We start from the raw sequence: 20,947 nt of genomic DNA, 5'->3' as shown, positions 1-20,947 counted from the left end.
AGTCTCATCTTACTCAGTGCATTCACGGCCAACTATATTCTTCCGACACTGACACCGTCCAGACATCTCATTGCACGCCATACCGATGGCGCCACCTACGTCACACTGACAACCTATGAGGCAGAGAAAAATTATTATTTACCATAAAAAGTTTATGGATGAGACTTCGACAATTATCACGTTTCCTTGTACAGATCCGAATTTAGCAAAACCATGGAGATGTTATGTTATAGAGGGACAGCTGGGATTTGAAACAATGTTGTCCTGCAACTTAATACCAGCAATGTATTTTATTCAAAGTGTGTTGGGCCTATGACAGTACTCAGCTTCATGGCTTGAATGAATTGAATGAATTTGTGTGTTTGGGTGTCTGGGTCAGAAGCATGCTGTGTTCCACCTATTACCACGCCCAAAAGTAACATCATGGTGTAGTAAGACAAACTTCTACATCAGTTCAGTGAAGTAAAAACTAATTGTAGCTCAGAAAATACAAGGTTTTCAGCTGGTGTTAAGCTGCTTTTTAAAGTAACCTGATTAAAATCCTTTTGGATTCTGGTCCTTGGAGTCTTTATCCTCTGGAGGATAAATCCTCTGGAGGATAAAGACTTGTATGTTTATATATTACGTGGTTAAGTAGGATATCTTACCCTGACAACCGAAATAATTCTTCCTCTGCAGCATGAAGTATCCGTCCTTACAGGTGTCACAGGAATGGCCACATGCATTGGGTTTACAGTGACACTTTCCACTTTTCTAATAAAACAGATAAACCAGGAGAAAATACAGTATCACTAAAATGTGCCTGAGCAAAGCAGTCAAAACTCTGTGATTGTCTACTTTGATGTAACATTTTGATTCATGCACATATGTACAGAAAGTCATCGGAAGTCATTTCGAAATTTTCACCTGTTCACACTCTCCGACACCACTCAGCGTCCCTTTCAGATCGCACCGGCACTCTGGTGCGAGAGAGAAACATGTTGTCAGGGGAAAGGTTGCAAAGAAGTAAAGGGGGATCTACGGTGAATAGACTCTGATTACAGGATTTTGTCACTTTCACGGGTGAAACGCAGCAGCACAAAACCCTCCAATCATCTGACTGCACATCAATGGTGCAGAGGAGCTTTACTGCCACAGCTTGCTTTCATCCCAGCCAAAAAACTTCCCCCGTAACATCCAGCCACACTCAACCAGAAACATTCTTGGGATATTAAAAGCTCTTTTTTTCCTCCCTCTCCTTGTGTCTTCAGGCAGCATGGCAGTGATAACATTCTTGCTCGAGAGCATAACTGTAACATTAGACAGGTATCTAGACAAAGCCTGAAACTGTGTCCCTCACTGGCTGAATAATAGCACGCATTACTAGTGGTTTGTTTTAAGAGTTGCTGCTGTTGAAAAAGACAAGGTCCAGAAAGTATTGTATGTCTTTAATGTGCCATGAGATAATCATTACTGCTCTGTCACAGTCTGAATCTCAGGTTCACTTGCAGCTCCATGGTGAAAGCCGTTAACAGGAATTTGCCTGTATTTAATGTGTTATTACTCAGCTCTCCCATGTAGGACTAGAAGGCAGATCCGGTCTTGTTGACAGGGGTATGTTGACATATCCTCTGGGTTAGAGGGGCCAAGACCCATATCAGTACCTTGTCAGATTGCTACAGGTGATTTTAATAATGTGGGACAAAATGGGGACAGTCATCAGTACTCCTACTCCTACACCTCTTTCTCCTTCACCTTTTACAAAATGAAGGCACTTACCTATACACCCATGAAGGTTGGTTGCAGCCAGATTCCAGTACAGAGGTTTACACCTGTTGCACTGGGCTCCCTCTACATTTGGCAGACAGCGGCACGAGCCCTGAAACAACAGATAAGGAAACTGAAGATTGTTGAGACTGGTGGCTACTGTTGAAAGCAAAGTTGTGTTTGTTTACTATCAGACAGATTGAAATCAGCCCTGAGTGCCTGCATATTGTACAACAGTGCGAGTTTTCTGAATGACTGGAAATTGGCCACTATTCTTTCTTTCTTTTGAATTCCAAAATAAAAAGGAAGAAACTGACCTTCCAGAAACACTGAAATAGCTGAAAATCACTTCATGTTGTTGTTTTTTCTTCCCCTTCAAAATGGAAGGAAGTCTCTCTTCCCTTTTTTTTAATTACATTTACATTTCAGGGGAAAAACACTTCCTTTTACAAATCTGGTGATTGAAGTTTTGGCTGCACAGCTGTGTTATCAGTTATTGGGCTGTTAGTCTACATAAACCCACACCCACACGACAAGTGCTACATTTAGACTAAAAGCACTTCTCTTCCCATGGCGAAGAAAAAACTTCAAGGTTGGGCTGTGACTGAAGTGGGAATTACTGTAAAGTGTATAGAGGGTCATACCGTTTGTGGATCGGTGACTTCAGTTCCTGCTACATTACATTGACTAATGGAGGCTGGAAGGATGAAGTAAAAAACAAAACAAAAAAAATGTGTAAGTTACTTGGTTAGTTTCTGTCATGCTCTAGAAAGTATGGCAAAAACATTTTACAAATCATGAAACAACTTTAAAAACTAACAGGCCTCTACATGACCCTTTCAAACAGCACTGTTACATTAAATAATATTTCTTTAACTAATAGGGGCTGTTTAAGCCTCCGTCCAAAGATGACTGCATATAGGAGCATGATGGTCCAACGTCAATACCTGAGCAGTGGGGGAACCTGAGTCCAGAGGCACAGTGGTCACACTGCTGACCCACCACCCCTGGCAGACACAGGCACTGACCCGACAGCGGGTTGCAGGTGTTGCCGTGCGAGCCCTCGGGTGAGCATTGGCAGGCTGGTGACAGGAAACAAGTCAGAACTTAAATGCATGACAAGAGGTTTAAAATGAATACTGTTTCCTCCCTCTGCGCTTCCCATTTATCTTTTTGTATATTCCTGGGAATATATTCCCACAGAGGGAAGAGGTCCATATATATCTTCTGCCTCAGCTCTCTGTGAAACGTCGTGTCGTGCAGGCTACATTAGCTGAATCAGTTTGGATGACAACGCAGAGTTTTACTGTGGGAGAATGAGGATGTTTGCTCCACGGAGTCATGAGAAGAGGCCACAGTGAGTCCAGTGAAACCAGCGTCAACATTTTTCCATCAGCACTCAGGTCAGCAGAGGTCACGTCACATAAACGCAGTTGGTTGATCTATCTAATTACGCTGGCGAGGTAGAGGGATGAGACCTCACTTACCAGCGCAGTCTGGGTATCCATAGAAGCCTGGGGCACATTCATCACACTCCTGGCCCCCATAGTTGGGCAGACAAATGCACGCACCACTGGGACTGCAGAAACCGTCAGACGCACCAGCCCCATCACAGAGACATGCTAGACAAACAGAGCAAGCATGTTAACTGATGCTTTGTCATTTTGAATTGTTAAATATCTATATACCAACCTATATCACAGATCATAGGCCCTTAGATTGCCCTGATTGCGGTGTACTCACTCCACAAACTAGTGCAACTCAACTGTGTAACTTTCTGCAACGAGCCCCAAATACGAGCATAGCCATAAACGTCCTTGGACAGTGTGTGTGGGGGGGTTAAAGCTCAGTGGTCTCACCCTGGCAGTTTGGAAAAGAGTGGTATCCAGGTTGGCAGCGGTCACATCTTTCCCCCTCCACACCCTGACGGCACAGGCAGCGCCCTGAGGTATCGCATACCCCATATGTTGTCCCTCTGTAGTCACATATACACTCTGTGCACAAACACATTAGAAATGTTTATTTCAACAATTAAAGGAAAATCTTTTCATTTCTCCTACTTAACACAAATTCAGAAATGCTGTTGAGGTCTGAGGCTCGGGCACTTTGTTTGGTCAAACTGAACAACAGGGAATCACAAATAGCTGCAACAGTTGAACTACTTGTGGCACACAGTGTGGTAAAGCCACACACTGTGCCACATCTTGCCAAGCCTCGCCTGGTATTGGTATGTGAATAGATTTGGCACTAATACAGGACAGCCACCAGGAAGGCTGCCAGTTTTCTTTGCCCTAAGCAGCTTCCAATCAGCTTTTCAAAGGCTGCTAATGAAATTCCTTCTCAGTCAGCCCGCGGGATGAAAGAAGAACAGTCAAGTTTAGATTGCTTTAGATAGAAAGCTTACATTGTTTATCTAGACTCTCTGATACATGATAAAACACAGAAGCAAAGAGCTAAGGGTCTTTAAAATAGAAATGCCATATTGCTAATAATGAGTTTCCCAGCTTGGAGGAAGCCAGAAAAGGGAATTTAGTCAGGAAAGCATAACTAATAATAGACTGGTTAGCTCTCATTGAACAGTCCCAACTGACTAATGCTATCATGAGAGAAAAGAGGCCACTTGAACTTAAATCCCCACTGATAGACAACAGAATTTAAGACGATCAGGCTGTCATGCTCAATAACTACAACTGAAAGATTTGCTGTGACAATATATTATATCAGTATTTTTACCATTTTATAAATCCGCCCACAATATCCTTTTTTTTTTCATTAAGCCTATAAAAATAATAAATTAAGCCTATAAACTCATTCATTACTGTACATAACCTACTGTAGGCTATATATATGAAGCACTTCCTGAACTAGCCACCGCCACATGTTCATAACATTTAACTCTTTACAGAAAACCCAGACAGACTCAGAAGTCCCTTAAATGGTCCTCTAAAGTCCTGTCTAACAACCTGGGCTGCCTTTAAGTGACATGGCTGACAACAAAATCTGTGAGTGCAGTGCACTGACAAAAAGAAAATCTCAAGAAGATAGAGGGTCAACCATTTTTTTGATAGAGCAAATACAAATGACAAGAAGCAATAAAAATAGTTAACACAGGGGTATCCATGTAAACACAAGTGCAGAAGCACAACATATCGGTCTAATCACACTCACGTTGACAGGTGGGTGAGCCGAAATAGCCTCGGGGGCAGGTGGTGGGGTCTATACAGAGAAGAAGAAAAGAGGGAAAAACACAGTTTAAATGGTTGTGTCTGTCAAGCTCAAGTGTGGTATGAGACTCAAGAAAATATTTTTCACTAAACTTACCCACAATAGGACCTGCAGGGGACTTGGTGGTTGCTGGGTGGATGGGATATGCTGATTGACAAGGAGAGGTAAAAACTTGATGAGAAAAACTGATGAGAAATTGAGATAAAGTAAAACCAAAGGTCTTCATTTATATCAAAAGTAGAATATACAGTAATAACACAAAACACAGAATAGGCTCCAACACAATTTGAGTCAAACACTAGAAAGTTATAGTTTAAAATCTGAGCCACCAGTTCACTGAGTCATCGTAAGGACTGGAGGGAGAATGAAACTTCACCTGAATATGTAACAAAAGTCACTTACCAACACATCTAGAGCTCACTAAATTACCACCACAAATTGTCACATCTTTTTTTCTGAAGCAAAAATCAAGTGTAAATCTACAGTTTGTAAGAATTAGGCTATGGTTTCTTCATATAAAATTGAATGTGTGATGTTATATGCGAGTTATGTGCCAGACTATTTCTTGGCCGTAGGCAGCAGCCAGGAAACAAGAAGAGACTCCAGGAAATTACTACTTCCAGCCAAGAAAAAAGTCTGGCACTTTTTTTTTACACTTCAATTTTTGCACAGATTAAACAAATAATGTATAGTTATATTAATTAGCCACAGAGGTGCCAGGAGGTAGATTTTGGTGGCTGCAGTCCATGGAAGCTTGCTGTCTCATCCTGCTTCCAGCTGTTATGCTAAGATAAGCTAATTCAGAGGTAGGTCTAGCATTAATGCTTTCATCCAACTTTTGGCAAGAAAGTTAATTTCTTTATTCCTCGAACAATGTTTGCCTCAAACTGCTTTGGGGTTTGTACAGCCACAGGTTTTTATAGGTAGCCTGCAGCTACAGTAGTACTACAATCAGTAGCTGGAACAAGCAAGTGTTCATGTTAGCTATCTCTATAATTGTGTAATATCACTGATTTAGAAATTGTGGTTCAGTAACAGTGGCTGTTTATAGCAAAAGTAATGAAGCCTCACTTTAAATACTCAACACAAAAGTAGTTGTATAAAGTTCATACCGTGACAACAAACAGCAGAGAGGCATCTCCTGAAACCCTGACCGCCTATTACTGACTGTGTCGACATGTTTAGATCCGTTTGTCAGAAAGACCCAGTTTTAATAAGTTCTAGTAGTAAATCTTTTGATAATAAAATGCCAGGTCTGGATCAGTGCACAGCTAATCTTAATTTTATACGACATGAGAATCAGTACACCTGGGGCAGAGTAGAGATCTGCTGTATAATGGCTTTATACAACTACAAAGTTTTAGATTATAGCACAAGTCAATCAGTTTTACAGTAAAAGAAACAATGAATGTCAGTTCAATGTTCACCCAGGGTTCAGGAGCACAGAAGTAGGGCATGATAGCAAGTTCACACAAAGACCCTTAAAGGCTTATGTTAGTCATAGCCAGAAAAAACACTGAAAGAAAAAATCTCTCTAAATGATGAAAGATGGACCCTGCCCTTGCAGCCTCCTCAGTCAAGTCAGAATGGGATATGAGGATGTTGTCTTTGTGTCTCTAATATCTCTATCTGTTTGTTTGGATAGAGGTATGGCATAAGGAATGTGCAGTAACGTCTGTCAATACTGTAGCATGTGCATGCAACCTTCTGCAGGTAGCCTTTAGCATTAAAGGCATACCTGTTTCAAGTAGCCTTTGTCCAAGGAAAAGTCCCCTCAAGGGGAAACTGACAGACTGAAAGCATGAAAGGCTTAAAAAATGAATATGAAACTGATTCCACCCTTCAAACAGCAGGTTCGTTTCTCCTGACCTAATATAGCTCCACCCTCTGAGCTCGCAGGCACAAACAACAGCAAATTATGTTTTCTCTTTCATCCAGGTTTCCACAGTGCAAGGGTAGGACTAATGACACCTTCCTATTTGACAATGCCTATATCGCAGATAAATTATGTCTCAGGTTTTGTACAACAGAGTTACATCTTTAGCATATTCACTCCTATGTTTCCCAAATGCCCATCTACTTATTTACAACCTTTTAAGAAAAATTTATATTCAGAATTTTGAAGGATTTAACCAAAATTAAACTTACTAATACACTGAGGGAAGTAATAGTATCCATCCGCACAGCGATCACAGTTTTCTCCAGCTAAACGTGGCTTACAGATACACCTTCCAGATCCCATTTCACAGCCAGCCGTAGTCCTTTCATCACACCTGCAGGCTGGTGGGGAATTACACGTTTTCATGGGGGGTAAAAAACAAAAAACAAACAATATATACATACAAATATGACAGACATACGTTTACTGTAAATAATATTAAAGATAGAATCTCATAAACAAGTACACAAAGCTTAACCATCCATTATCTTGAAAGGAAAGCTTTTAGAAACAAAGAATTACTGAACTCTTACTGGCTCTGTTTCTGCCAAAATGAACACTTTCGGCTGCTAAGCTCAGTTAAATGAGTTTGCAGACTCTAAGGTTTACTTTTCAAAGCGCTCAGGGCAACCTTTTCAATTCCGCTACTTTCTAATGTCCAAACACGACTGGCAGCTATTTATATGGCGAGGAGCAGCAATGGGCCATTAAAGTAATGTAAACACCAGCAGAGCCCAGTTTAGCAATAATACAAGCTGTGGTGCCAGTGGTTGTGCAATGGTGCCATTTGTGTCTGTCTCAAACAAGACTCTGATGCCTCTCTTTGAACTGAACACTGTTTTGGCTCCACTTGTTAGTCATACATACTGTCAGTCAAATACCTACATGGTGAAGCAATATTTTAGTCTCAGAACTACCTGTTGTTGTCTCCTGGAAATCTGCCCGATGACAGGTTTTGGAGACAAGTAGAATTTGCTCTTGTATTGATTGTATTTATTAAAACAGCAGAGGAAAAAGAGGAAACTCTGCATGTTGCCTGAATATACATCCATACCTATGCTCTAAATACATAAGTAGTAAATAAACAAAGATAAAATAGACATTAGGCAGTTGCCGTCCTTAGATATGAGACACAAATGAGCTTAAATACATCCAGCCATATCATATTTCTGTAATAGTTCAGCAACACTCATATCTTCACCAAGCTCTAACCAACTTATCTCAAGATTAAAAAATATATAGAACTGTTTTCAGTGTCAAGAGTCAGATAGTGATTGAGAAAGTGACTCACGTATGCATCCACTGGGAGACTCGGGAGGAACCCCATGGGGTCTGTAGAAGCCTTCAATGCATCGCTCACAGTTCACTCCAGCAGTGTTGTGCTAGAGACGAACACAAGGATGTAGCCATCCCTTATATTAAACTGAGAAACATAGGTGCCCAACAGAAAACACAAGTTCAACGTCAGAAGAACATTCTTCTCACTCTCACTATTTATTTTCATATTGCGTGTATTTGACGGTCCACAGCACTTGGACATGCTCTCTTTCGTCTGTATCACATTCCAGAAAATACTTGACCAAAAACAACATGATGCAACATTTATTTCTGGTAGAGGGTAATTGAAAAAGAAAGGTTTGTTTTGGCTTCACAGACCCATTTGCATAAGTTGCAGAGCAAATGGTGCAGTATGCAATGCTCCATAGAGAACTGTATCAAGACATACACAGGCAACATGGCTTTTATCCTCATTTTTTGTGCCCACTCCACCCCAACAATGACACGCACAGACACATACACACACACACACACACACACAGACACACACAACACACACAAGAATCAGTTTAGACTTGATGTGCATTTCATACCTGGCAGTTGATGCACACTCCTCCTCCGTCGTACCTGCCGAAGGTGTCTAAACTTGCTCCCCTCTTTTCCACCTCTGGGTCGTAATAACAGTCAGAAGCATGGGAGAAACACTGGCAGGCTGAGGAGGAAACCCCCGAGATGCACGTGCAAATACACACACAAACACACACACACAGACACACATATGATCATTCGATATGTCTCTGCAAATTACCCCGGACTTCCCTGTCTTTATTTTAAGCACCTTAAGTTTCTCATCCTCCAAAAAAGGAGTTATAAGTCTGGTTGTAAAGTAGTAAGAGAAACTATAAAACCAAAACTAAACAAGAAGGCACATCCTCTTCCTGTATGCCACCCCTGTGTCTCATTAATGTTTATGAAGGGCAAGGGGTTATTTCCACTGCGGTATGCACTCCTTGGATTACAAGTCTTCTTCATCTTTCTCTCTGCTTTTTGTGGCTGCTGCAACAAGGTCATATGTACTTCTTGAAGCCAAAATCTGTCAGCAGTCCAAAGCAATTAGATTCCAGCTGAGACAGGGTGTGCTGGCTGACTGGATGGCTCGCCGATAAGCTGGCATGGGGGACTATTTGGTAGACTGTTGCGGGCTTGGCTAGCCGGCTGACTAGCTGGCTATGCAGACAAAAAGCAGTTATCCTAGTTCCTAGTTGTACGCTGTGCTGTTCATTACACATACCATATGAGGAATGTCCTCTCAACTCAACACTGAGCTCTCTACAATACCATATCAGGGCATCCACAACAGGGCTTAAATATCAGAGGCAAGAGGACACATCAGTCCAGTCTGGGAGGAGGGGTCGTAATTCAAAGATCCAGCGGCATTGGGAAGTATCAGAGTGCGGTTTTTGTTGACAAATCAATAGAAACATATTATGTTATGAAATATATAAGTCTACTTACGCTGACACTCATTCGGGCTACTGGCAGTTGCAGCGCGCCATGGTTTCTGGTTAAAGCCTGGGCAGCAGAGGTCACATGACTCACCACAGGTGTTGTGTTGACACTCACACTGGAGTCTAAAGGCGGGAGATAAGACAGGTAGATTTAGCAAAGCTCAGATTTTCATTATTAGAAGCACAGAGTCCAAGAATTGTTTTTGAACCACTTTAATCATGATATCACCTTAAATAGTCATAATGATGAACATATTAGAAAACAGCTGCCTCAGTTCACATGCAGCAGACAGTCTAACATTAGCATTACATTAAAGTCAACTGAACCTCAACTCAACTTCAGAGCTTTTTTGCTGAAATCAACTTTTCGCTGTGTCTAGAAACTACGCTAATTAGAGCAGTGAGATAGAATCTGAATACTACAGCAAAGCTAAGGGCTATAAAACCAAAACAATGCTGAAAGGCATTGAATGGCCCTGTTAAGTTGAGTGGAACTGCGGTGTCGTGGTTGTAACACCTTAAAAATATTGGTTCAGAGCAGCTTTGAGTCATGAATCCTGTTGGTTACTGAATCACTTTATCTTTATCTTGTGTTTTACCAACGATTGACAATGACGCACTCAGTAAGCAAACAAAACTGCTGCCTTTTTGCAATGGTGATGTCAATGCACAAACATATGAGGTAACTGTTGATTCCTCAGAAACAATTTTCTATCACTCAAATCACTAGACTTAGTAACATCTGTGTGGTCTTTGTCTCATCTCACTACACTGCTACACACAGTGGAGCCAGCTGTGCAGGAAGACGCCAGCTCTGTTAATGAATAGACAATAGAAAATTGATTTACTGAATGAAGTCATACTTTAAAGCTAAGTTTTTAAATGCTCATGAGAAAATCAGCTCAGGAAAATTAATGAGTACAATTACATTTGCTTTGTTTGCATTTTAGTGCAAACAAAGTCTAATATGAAGAGTGTCATGTGCCAATAATTTAGCTATGAAAGATGAAAAGTATTTCTTACCTCCTTGGATTGTCTACGTCTGCGTTACCCCTCCCACCACATGCCTGTGCATGCCCATGACAAACACAGCGTCCACCAATGCTGATGTCTTTGATACTGTAGTAATACTGTCAACAAATAAAGAAAATGTTATCAGCACCACACCATTTTAAAGTAACAACAGTGTTACCAGCAACTCAGCAACATCACCCAAACCAGAACTAAAGTGCTTGGCAGCATAAGTGACTCATGCACTTTGGCAAGCACAACCCTAAGCCATAACCTGTGAGCTCAGGTTAACTCTGTGAGGTGAATCAGTGCATTATATAAAAAAAAAAGATAAGATAAGAATCAGCAGCTGAAATCACATCATCAGTGATTTATTTTCAGCTTGTTTTAAAATGCTGCTTCTGACATGAACCTTAGGGACATATTTGTGGAATTAAGTCTGCAAGAGAAAGCAGTTTGACTATAGCTATGATACAGGATATATTAAGCTGCTACTCGAACATAAACATAGGCTGTAGCTTCATCACTCTGACACTCATGGTTTTTATTAACATATTTTCCTGCTTCAAGGAGAAATGCCATATTCTGCACCTGCATCCTATGGGAGCTGTCCAAACCAGTCTTGGCAATGTCTGTCAAAGGAATTACCATGATGACTGGACAGACAGATCTGGCACTAGGCCTCGACAAGGCTGAATGTGTGAGCAGAAGAGTAGGCCAATGTTTGTGTCAGCAAAAAGGAAGCTGAAAGGGTGGCAGGGAGCTGTAACTTTGGCTTGCCCAAATGGGAAACAAGAGTCTGCCAGCATGGCACCTTTTTGTGAGTTTGTACATTAAGTGTCTCACCCTGCGTGTGACAGTGGGGTCTCTCTGGGCCTTAGAGATGAGGTGTCCCAGCAGGGTGTTGGTGCGGAGGAAGTGTAGGCGGATGTTGGTGGCCTTTGTGAAATCTCGCAGCACTGGTGAGTACGTGAAGTTTCTGGATCCCGGTCGACCATTGATCAGAGACACCACAATCTGGATAAAACAGCATTCATTTCACTTGGAGTTTCTTTTTTTCAACCCATAAAACAAAAAATAGTTTCTAAAATAATTTGATGTGATATTTTACCTCTCCATTCTCCAGAGGCACAATCCGTGAGTACTCTGTGGTGCACACCTGGTCATCATCGTTCAATATACGAGCATTGGGCTGCTTTCCAAACCTTTCAATACACTCACGCTTCGAGTCTGCCAAAAAAATAAATAAATACATGCATATCTTTCATCACAATTCCATTCTTATTAAAGTATTGACAATATCAAATTGATAACTTCTATTAAGTTACTCTCTATGCTTTATCAATATTACTTTTACACTGATGCATAGTTAAGCACTGACAACTCAAGTTAGTGCTCTGACATCTGATCGTTAACATGTATCTGCCAAAGAGTCTTGAATTCATGAACATTAAAATCTGATAAATGTTAATTTAAATGGGAGAATAATGTTTATTGTTTGCATTTTAAGAAGGCTCTTAATGCATTTCTATTTAGTGGACCAGGGGTGAGAATTATTGGAGGCCCATTATTTAGTTATTTGTGAATTAGGAAACTAATCCTTCAAAAGGAAATTTTAATGATTTGTCACAGCTATGTATATATATGTATATATATATATATATATATATATATATATATATATATATACACATATATATATATATATATATATATATATATATATATATATATATATATATATATATATATATATATATATATATATATATATATATATATACACATATATATACACATATACATATACATATATATAGTATATATACAGTGGGTACGGAAAGTATTCAGACCCCTTTAAATTTTTCACTCTGTTTCATTGCAGCCATTTGCTAAAATCAAAAAAGTTCATTTTTTTTCTCATTAATGTACACTCCCATGCACCCCATCTTGACAGAAAAAAACAGAAATGTAGAAATTTTTGCAAATTTATTAAAAAAGAAAAACTGAAATATCACATGGTCATAAGTATTCAGACCCTTTGCTCAGTATTGAGTAGAAGCACCCTTTTGAGCTAGTACAGCCATGAGTCTTCTTGGGAATGATGCAACAAGTTTTTCACACCTGGATTTGGGGATCCTCTGCCATTCTTCCTTGCAGATCCTCTCCAGTTCCATCAGGTTGGATGGTGAATGTTGGTGGACAGCCATTTTCAGGTCTCTCCAGAGATGCTCAATTGGGTTTAGGTCAGGGCTCTGGCTGGGCCATTCAAGAATGGTCACAGAGTTGTTCCGAAGCCACTCCTTTGTTATTTTAGCTGTGTACTTAGGGTCATTGTATTGTTGGAAGGTGAACCTTCGGCCCAGTCTGAGGTCCTGAGCACTCTGGAAGAGGTTTTCTTCCAGGATATCTCTGTACTTGGCCGCATTCATCTTTCCTTCAATTGCAACCAGTCGTCCTGTCCCTGCAGCTGAAAAACACCCCCATAGCATGATGCTGCCACCACCATGTTTCACTGTTGGGATTGGCAAACTCTATGCGGGCTTTCATATGTCTTGCACTGAGGAGAGGCTTCCGTCGGGCCACTCTGCCATAAAGCCCCGACTGGTGGAGGGCTGCAGTGATAGTTGACTTTCTGGAACTTTCTCTCATCTCCCCACTGCATCTCTGGAGCTCAGCCACAGTGATCTTTGGGTTCTTCTTTACCTCTCTCACCAAGGCTCTTCTCCCATGATTCAGTTTGACTCAGTTTGGCTGGACGGCCAGGTCTAGGAAGAGTTCTGGTCGTCCCAAACTTCTTCCATTTAAGGATTATGGAGGCCACTGTGCTCTTAGGAACCTTGAGTGCTGCACAAATTATTTTGTAACCTTGGCCAGATCTGTGCCTTTCCACAATTCTGTCTCTGAGCTCCTTGGGCAGTTCCTTCGACCTCATGATTCTCATTTGCTCTGACATGCACTGTAAGCTGTAAGGTCTTATATAGACAGGTGTGTGCCTTTCCTAATCAAGTCCAATTAGTTTAATTAAACACAGCTGGACTCCAATGAAGGAGTAGAACCATCTCAAGGAGGATCAGAAGAAATGGACAGCATGTGAGTTAAATATGAGTGTCACAGCAAAGGGTCTGAATACTTATGACCATGTGATATTTCAGTTTTTCTTTTTTAATAAATTTGCAAAAATGTCTACATTTCTGTTTTTTTCTGTCAAGATGGGGTGCTGAGTGTACATTAATGAGAAATAAAATGAACTTTTTTGATTTTTGCAAATGGCTGCAATGAAACAAAGAGTGAAAAATGTACCCACTGTACATATGGACCTGTCAGCAAGCTCCCCTCCCAGGTCTGGCTCCAGGATGGTGAGCAAACTAATTCAGAGGATGCACTCAGGTATTTAGTTCAGGTAATTTGGATGTCGTATAATATTATGGGCCAAGTTTCATAATGGCTGCATGTTAAAACTTGACACAACATCTGCCCAAACTGAAGTCGTAACTGAAGTCATTCAGTTCTTTGTGCAGCACATTGCACTGACTTCACTGTGGACAGCCTAGGCCTAACCTTAACCAGGACCTCGGAAATGACGATTGCCTCATTAGTCTTCATGAGGACTACCGGTCCAAACAAGAGTGGTGTTTATAGCAGAAAATGTCAGACAAAAACATGCAGGCAGGTTGATTAGTGCAGCAGGAAACTAATTATAATCCATCTTCCCGATGGGCCTTTTTCACAGCAGACATTTCGACTTGTCATAGCAGGAAACACACAGGTGTAATTAATAACAATAATAATGGCTGCATTCCATTTAGCTGTGCCAGTTCCACTCTGATGCTGCACATTCTGAATCGCTGGCATAGTTTAGTGGGACACATGGAGGGATATGATCCGTCGTTAATGTTATTAGATACACCTGTGCAGGTACTGTAGGTAGAATGTCTGCCATAAAATGCAATGAAGCCTATGGGATGTGGTGGTTTCAACATAAGCTGTTTTGTTTATCCTGTGTTTTTGTGATTTTTTGGGGGGGACGGAAAGTGTTTCCTGGAAATCTCTTTGTATCCTCGTTCTGGTCGTTATAGGAACACCACTGTTTCATTTCAAGAGAAAGCTTCTGGCACCTGTGGATTACCCAAATCACTATTGTGTTTGACAGTCAGCTACAGAGAACAGCAAATATTTAATTAAAAGAAAACTTAACATATTTGTATTTATTCTAAAATACAAATGCACATCCCTGATTAATAAGCTTTGCTTTCAAATATCTAACATGGGGGACTGAGAGGTCATATGTGTTAGGTACTTGCCCATTATTTGAAAGACATTCCCTGAGGGTGATTTGCTCAATCATTAAATGAAATGTGGTTCATAGCACAAGAAATAAGGACGCGCACATCAAGTGTTGTATGTTTTTCGAATACACTTAAAACTGAAGTATTTCTAAACAAAAATACCACTTACGTGCAAAATACTGCCAAGGGGTGAAGGTTCTCCCGTTGTCCACAGAGCGTTCTAGCACCCACAGGTCAGGACGAGGTGAATTGGCAAACTTGATGAGGATGTATGCCACATGGAAGAGCTAAAAAAGCAACACAAAGAGCGGGTTAAACAACAGGCAGTCAGAGCTTTGAACGGATTTTGGCAAAATGTAGTAGTTTCCTGTGCTCTACTTGCTCTCTCAAGTAAGGCCCCAATCTTGGCCGGGAAGTCTGACAATACTCTTATTTCCTTTCTGGTGAGAGCCAGGGCACAAAATCAGCATGGATGCATTTCTGCAAATGCTCGTCACAGAACTGATGGCTTAAATGGGGGACTAGACTGAATCAAGATGAAGGCTTCCTGTTTTTGCTTGACTGTTCTTGCAGCTTAACTTCAGCAGCATCTGTGTGGCCGTACAGCCAAGCACAAACAATTGACCAACATTTGACAGCAATAAAAGCGGTGCAGGTGCAGCCAGGTTAGTGAAAAGACACTAGCTAAGCCCACATGATTCACGTCTGTTCTCTGAACTCTCTATCACCACCTTCCATCAGAATATACAGGCCATACAAGGGCAGAAAATGATGCAATGATTGCTTCTGCCAACACTGAGCTTTCTGTCAGGGTCGTGATGCTCAGAACAGTCCACTTTCTCTTTGCAGTTCATCAACATCCTCATCAAGCCCGAAAAGCGGGTGACTTCAGCTTGATTGAAAGTTGAACAATAGAAAGGTAATTTGTGATAGTCAAAGAAGTCTTTGTCGTGGTTTGGCAAAGACTTGGCGTGGCTAGGAATTTAAACCCTGTGACACCCACCTACACGTGACACCTACAGTGTCAACAAAAGACCTTGTCTACACCTGACCACCACGCCCTGCCTTGTTTTTATGGGGCTGAAACAGTTTAATCTTTGTGCAATGTCAGTGTTGGTATGGATCCAAAAGCAACAACTGACGTGTTTCAAATACATGTTGCTGTGGGCATATTTGCTAGACTTGTGATATCTGTCCTCTGGATTCAAGTGTTGCATGGAAACTGTACGTTAATGACTGTGTGCTATTTCAATGACATTTCTGTAGTCTCTCTTCTCTTTGAGAAGGATGGAGTGAAGGCAGGCCCACACTCGTCCAGTATCCCTCAGCAGCTTGATGAAAACCTCCACGGGCATTTGAAACATTCAGCTTCCAGTCTCTCTTTACAGAGGCAGGGAGCTGTGCTACCATATCAAAGCAAAGCAGCAGACGGCAAAGGCTTTACTGTGGACTGTGTCAAAAAGGATCACAATTATCTTGATGGATTGTGCCCCCCCCCCTCCTCAAGTTCAAGTAGTTACTGGGTTGACGAATTGTGAGAGAGATCGGAGGTCAGCTGGGGAACTGTGTGGCCTTGCTCTCTGAATATTGTCAACATGCTCTTATAACCAACAGCAAAATCATTAAGTTGCAAATCAGGAATAGTCTGACTGTCCTTTAATCACTGTTGCCATTGAGAAACACAGTCAGTTTGCGGGTAAATAGAATAGCTCAGAACGCCTCCTCCTGACCTCATCCCTGAATGGGGTGTGTCTTGAAATTAATCAGAGAAGAAATCCACCCAAACGGAACAGGATGCTCAAAGAACAAAAAAAGATTAATGGCACACACAAACAAGACGTGGGCCGTTGTCCTGCTAAAAACAGACGCCAGGATCTCACTGCAGAGCTGCTTACTATCAATATGCTGGCTCTGCTGAGGACCTGGAGGAAGTTTGGTTCACATGGGTTGTAATGACGTTCAGAGAGGGCCAGGGAAAGCGAGCAGGGGGGGGGGAGGGTAGAAAGGGTAGGGGTGGCTAGAGACGTGCTGGCTGGCATGCCGACCCATCTCAGATTCCAAACATAGCGCCACATTCCCCTTCCCTCATAATGCCCTCGAAGCAGAGCGTGCCACCACTTTCAGGGACCTGTCACTGACAACAACACACAGCAGTGAAAATCTGCTCCGCCACTTGTCATGGATACAGATAAAGATGGTAACGACAAGACGGATTCTACAGTTTCCCAAGAATAACAATGTCCTACACGGTTTCTGCTTTGTCTCTAAACATAACAGTCAGACATTGAATTTAGTAAGTTAGGGTGACTGACACATTTACATTAGCTTAACTATTGTTATGTGAGCACGGAGTGAAGTGATGCTGTATAATGACATAACAATGACATTATTACAATAATCAATCTGGCAAAATCATCTGATGATAACTTTAATGGACATTTCAGTCACCAACAAAAGCATACAGATATTCAGTGCAGACCTGCTGGTGAAGAACCAATCATTGTATTGTTCACTGATCTCTGTATTTTTATTGTACGTCAGTGTAAGGAACCTTCTGACATTAAATAAAGTCTCCATTAAAATCTCATCATCATAAAAGGACTGAAAGAGACAATCCAATTTTTTCCTTATGTCCACTCAAAACAAAATGTAACAACCACAGCTTGCACTTTCTATTTATGTTCAATAAAGTTTGTGGAAGTTCCATATTGAGGCTTATTATGTTACAACAATCTGGGCCTCCAGAGCCTTAAGAGACCAAAAGCCTCTGGAAAATGATCACAAAAGGTGAAAAGAACCTTACCTATAATAATTGCCTATAAAATAATAATCAATAATTGTCAAGTAGTTTTAAGATATTGTTGCACCATGTGCATGTAACCATGATGCTGATGATGTAAATATGGGTCCCAAGCTTGTGCATGCCCACACAACTGTACCCCTGCGGAAAAAATCAAAGGGAAAATATTGCTCGCCAACTTCAGTCAAAATCTCTCATCTTGGCTGAATGTGGTTATGTCATTCACTGTGGTATCTAATACTGTCTTGATGCCAGCCTCTAAGTGAATCCTCCGGAAATAAACCCAGTCAGCATGATCTTGGAAGAAAAGGCCTGTCATGGCATGGCTTTGCTTAATTTCAGGCCTGTCTCTCTAACTGTGTCCTGCCAGTCTAAACACACACTCTTGAAATATGTCCAGCACCTACATATTGTTTGGAGGGAGCATGAAATATCGTGATGGCATGCTAAGCACACCAGTGGAGGATCCCAGTGGTGTAGAAAGACATGAAACAGATTGACAAGCTTGTGGCGAAAACATTTGGAATAACACCTGAGCAGAGCCATCTGCCCCTCCCTGCATCTGCAGCTTCAAGGTTTAGACAAGGGTGTCATGCCAGAAGGTTTAGTGTAGCAGGCTGTGGGTGGGTGTCAGAAAGGTCAGGGGTTGAGCTGTGACAGGTATGAACTGTTTGACACTTACCCTCTCTGCCTTCTACCTCCTTCTCAAATTCCTGACCTTGGCCCCCTACAATGGTGTCACATATACAAGGCATAAAGTATCCAGGTCTTCTCTAACCTTCCAATTAACACAACAAGCCAACAGAGCCAGCTCTGTCCCTCATGACCAAACACCATTTTAACAGCAACATATTAACATTTTTACCCCTTTCTCAATACACTTGTAGTAACATACATTTATTTTGACAAACATAGTCACGTCATTCCTAAATCTGCTGACATTTCATGCCCAGTAGTGAATCTAGTGATTATTGACCTCTGAAAGTTAATTCCTAGTTTGTCTGTGGCAGCTCAAGTATAATAAATTAGCACCCATAGTGTCAACTACAGCAGCACTGCTCCTCTATGCACAGCCCTACTCTCTAACTTCACACATGCCTGCACTTCAGGTAATAGGTAAGAGCTGTAAAGCAGTGTTTCACACTCACAGAAATATCAAAGATCTGAAAAAAGGGCTGATTGCGTGAGCCTTTGCCATGCTCTCATTGCCGTGCCTGCCACGTGGATCTCTTCAATTATAATCTCTTTGTGTTGATTAAATGAAGTGTACTGTAAAGTGAACTGGTTAGGAATTCCTCACAGCCTTCTCGATCATAAATCATGATGTCTGCAACAATTACTGTTCCTTTGTGTCTTAATCCACACTTTTGACATTCTAATTCTCATTGTATAGAATTAATAGCAGGTACTGCATGGTGCCATGTGGAGGTGTTATGTGTAATAAGTGCCTAACTAATCAAATACTTAATCATATTTTGTCATATTATTGTATCACTTTCATTTTCAGAAAGTGCAGCCAACAAACAAATCACAGAATATCCTTATCCCAAATTCCAACTAAAGGGCACTGCAGAGCCAAGAGGGCTACATCTACAGAGAGATCAGAGTCCTGACAGATAGAGGCCATCTGAGATCTTAAGAGTCTGATCTGAGATCTGAAAAACACCATTCAAAGGAAAGGAGGCATCACCTTCTGTTGGAGTAGATCAGGCCTGCCAGACAAAGCACGCTGCAGCCCAGTGGGGTGGAACAGTTGCCCTCCAGTTTGTAACAATGCAATGTACAACTGCTTGTCTGTGTGCAACAGGTGGGTGGTGGAAGGGGAGAGGGGTAGTCTGGTGTATTTTCCTCTGTCTCCATGACAGAATTAGTTATATGGTAACAACGGACAGTTGGCTAAAAGTCACAGGGGAATTGTAGTTGTACCAGAAAACACAGGGTATATGCAAGTTACTACTTGTTCTCAATGCAATGTTCTCATTGTAAAAGCCTGAGGTGCAGTTGCTTGGGAATTTTGCGTATATTGAATTGCATTGAATACAGTATGTTTGCATCCATGAAATATCAAACTCAAACCAGTACAAAGAAGCTGGACGTTAAACTTGATCAATTAAAGCTAAACATTTTCAAATCAGTGGATTTAAACTTATTATGATCTTAACAAAGCTTTGGATTTTAAATTAGTGAGAAATTCAGTATCTTTCTATTTTAATTTCCTGAGGTTAGGATCATTGCAATCCTGTCCCTGAAATACATGATTGATCTTCATTGCAATTGACAGCAAGATTTGCAAGTATTTGGTGCAAAAATGTACATCATTTATCATAATATAATTGTAATATTGCAATATTGACTTATTCCATTTGTTCCCATATCTACTTAACCTCAGTGGAAAGAGGGCTGATGGATGAACTTGCAGTCCCATCACACGTGTAAAGGAAAACTCCTGCTCTCTAACACATCCCATTGCATCAATGCCTGCGTCAGTAAACATGTGACAACTAATTAGCATCTCCACGTATGAATTTATGACAATGGCCTTGAAAAGGTGAATAGATCCCACGTTAACCCCCACAAGCTTTTCCACATTGGAGCTCCAGATTTAGGACGACATGATGCACCTGCCAAGCCACAGAGCTACTGCTAACTAGCATGAGGTGGCTGTTAGCAGAGTAGTAAATATCTGCAGGGTTGGCCTGGCGCCTCAGGCAGCCCAGCTAAAGGCAGGCACTTACATCACCTCCATCGTCACCACAGCAATAGGGACATGTTTGACAGCCAATTTTGTCTCAAGGGCCGGACAGTGCCATCTGCATTGTATGAGCAAATCTTTAACAGAAAGCATATTTATGCATAACTAGATAGGGGTTTTACATACATATTTAGATCATGATACCTCAATTAGCAATATACAATATGCCATGTACACTGAATCTGTGCAGCATCCATTCATGCATTTAAACTTCTTCTGAATGTCTATTCAGTAAGAAGTCTTATGTCAGAGCGAGGAAAGTGGAATGTTTTCAGCCAAGACATGTGTGTTTGTGTTTTCTGTTTGGGTATTTTCTCACCACCAAATTACACCACCTCTCCATTTCTGTCCATTTAACCAATGAAAAGGGAGGACCAGGTCACTTTCAGCAAGGCTCAA

At 41.2% G+C, this 20,947-nt stretch overlaps 1 protein-coding gene across 1 annotated transcript in view; it reads right to left on the bottom strand.

Annotated features, from left to right (window-relative positions):
• Positions 1-20,947, bottom strand: part of LOC146971156 (laminin subunit alpha-3-like) — a 52,778-nt gene that overhangs the window by 27,006 nt on the left and 4,825 nt on the right. The window contains exons 3-20 of the mRNA XM_085803816.1: positions 15,166-15,283; positions 11,819-11,937; positions 11,554-11,724; positions 10,720-10,826; positions 9,704-9,819; positions 8,782-8,900; positions 8,202-8,292; positions 7,120-7,251; positions 5,068-5,118; positions 4,915-4,962; positions 3,606-3,740; positions 3,234-3,368; positions 2,694-2,828; positions 2,391-2,443; positions 1,759-1,858; positions 907-959; positions 648-753; positions 14-113 (exon numbers count right to left, since the gene is read on the bottom strand). Coding sequence (XP_085659942.1) covers positions 14-113; positions 648-753; positions 907-959; positions 1,759-1,858; positions 2,391-2,443; positions 2,694-2,828; positions 3,234-3,368; positions 3,606-3,740; positions 4,915-4,962; positions 5,068-5,118; positions 7,120-7,251; positions 8,202-8,292; positions 8,782-8,900; positions 9,704-9,819; positions 10,720-10,826; positions 11,554-11,724; positions 11,819-11,937; positions 15,166-15,283 — 1,889 coding nt within the window. The remainder of the gene's footprint in view (positions 1-13; positions 114-647; positions 754-906; positions 960-1,758; positions 1,859-2,390; positions 2,444-2,693; positions 2,829-3,233; positions 3,369-3,605; positions 3,741-4,914; positions 4,963-5,067; positions 5,119-7,119; positions 7,252-8,201; positions 8,293-8,781; positions 8,901-9,703; positions 9,820-10,719; positions 10,827-11,553; positions 11,725-11,818; positions 11,938-15,165; positions 15,284-20,947) is intronic.

The sequence above is a fragment of the Trachurus japonicus genome, chromosome 17 (genome assembly GCF_045865225.1).
Source record: "Trachurus japonicus isolate A0001 chromosome 17, Traja_1.0".
Classification (NCBI taxonomy): domain Eukaryota; kingdom Metazoa; phylum Chordata; class Actinopteri; order Carangiformes; family Carangidae; genus Trachurus; species Trachurus japonicus.
This window is presented reverse-complemented; position numbering and strand designations above follow the sequence as displayed.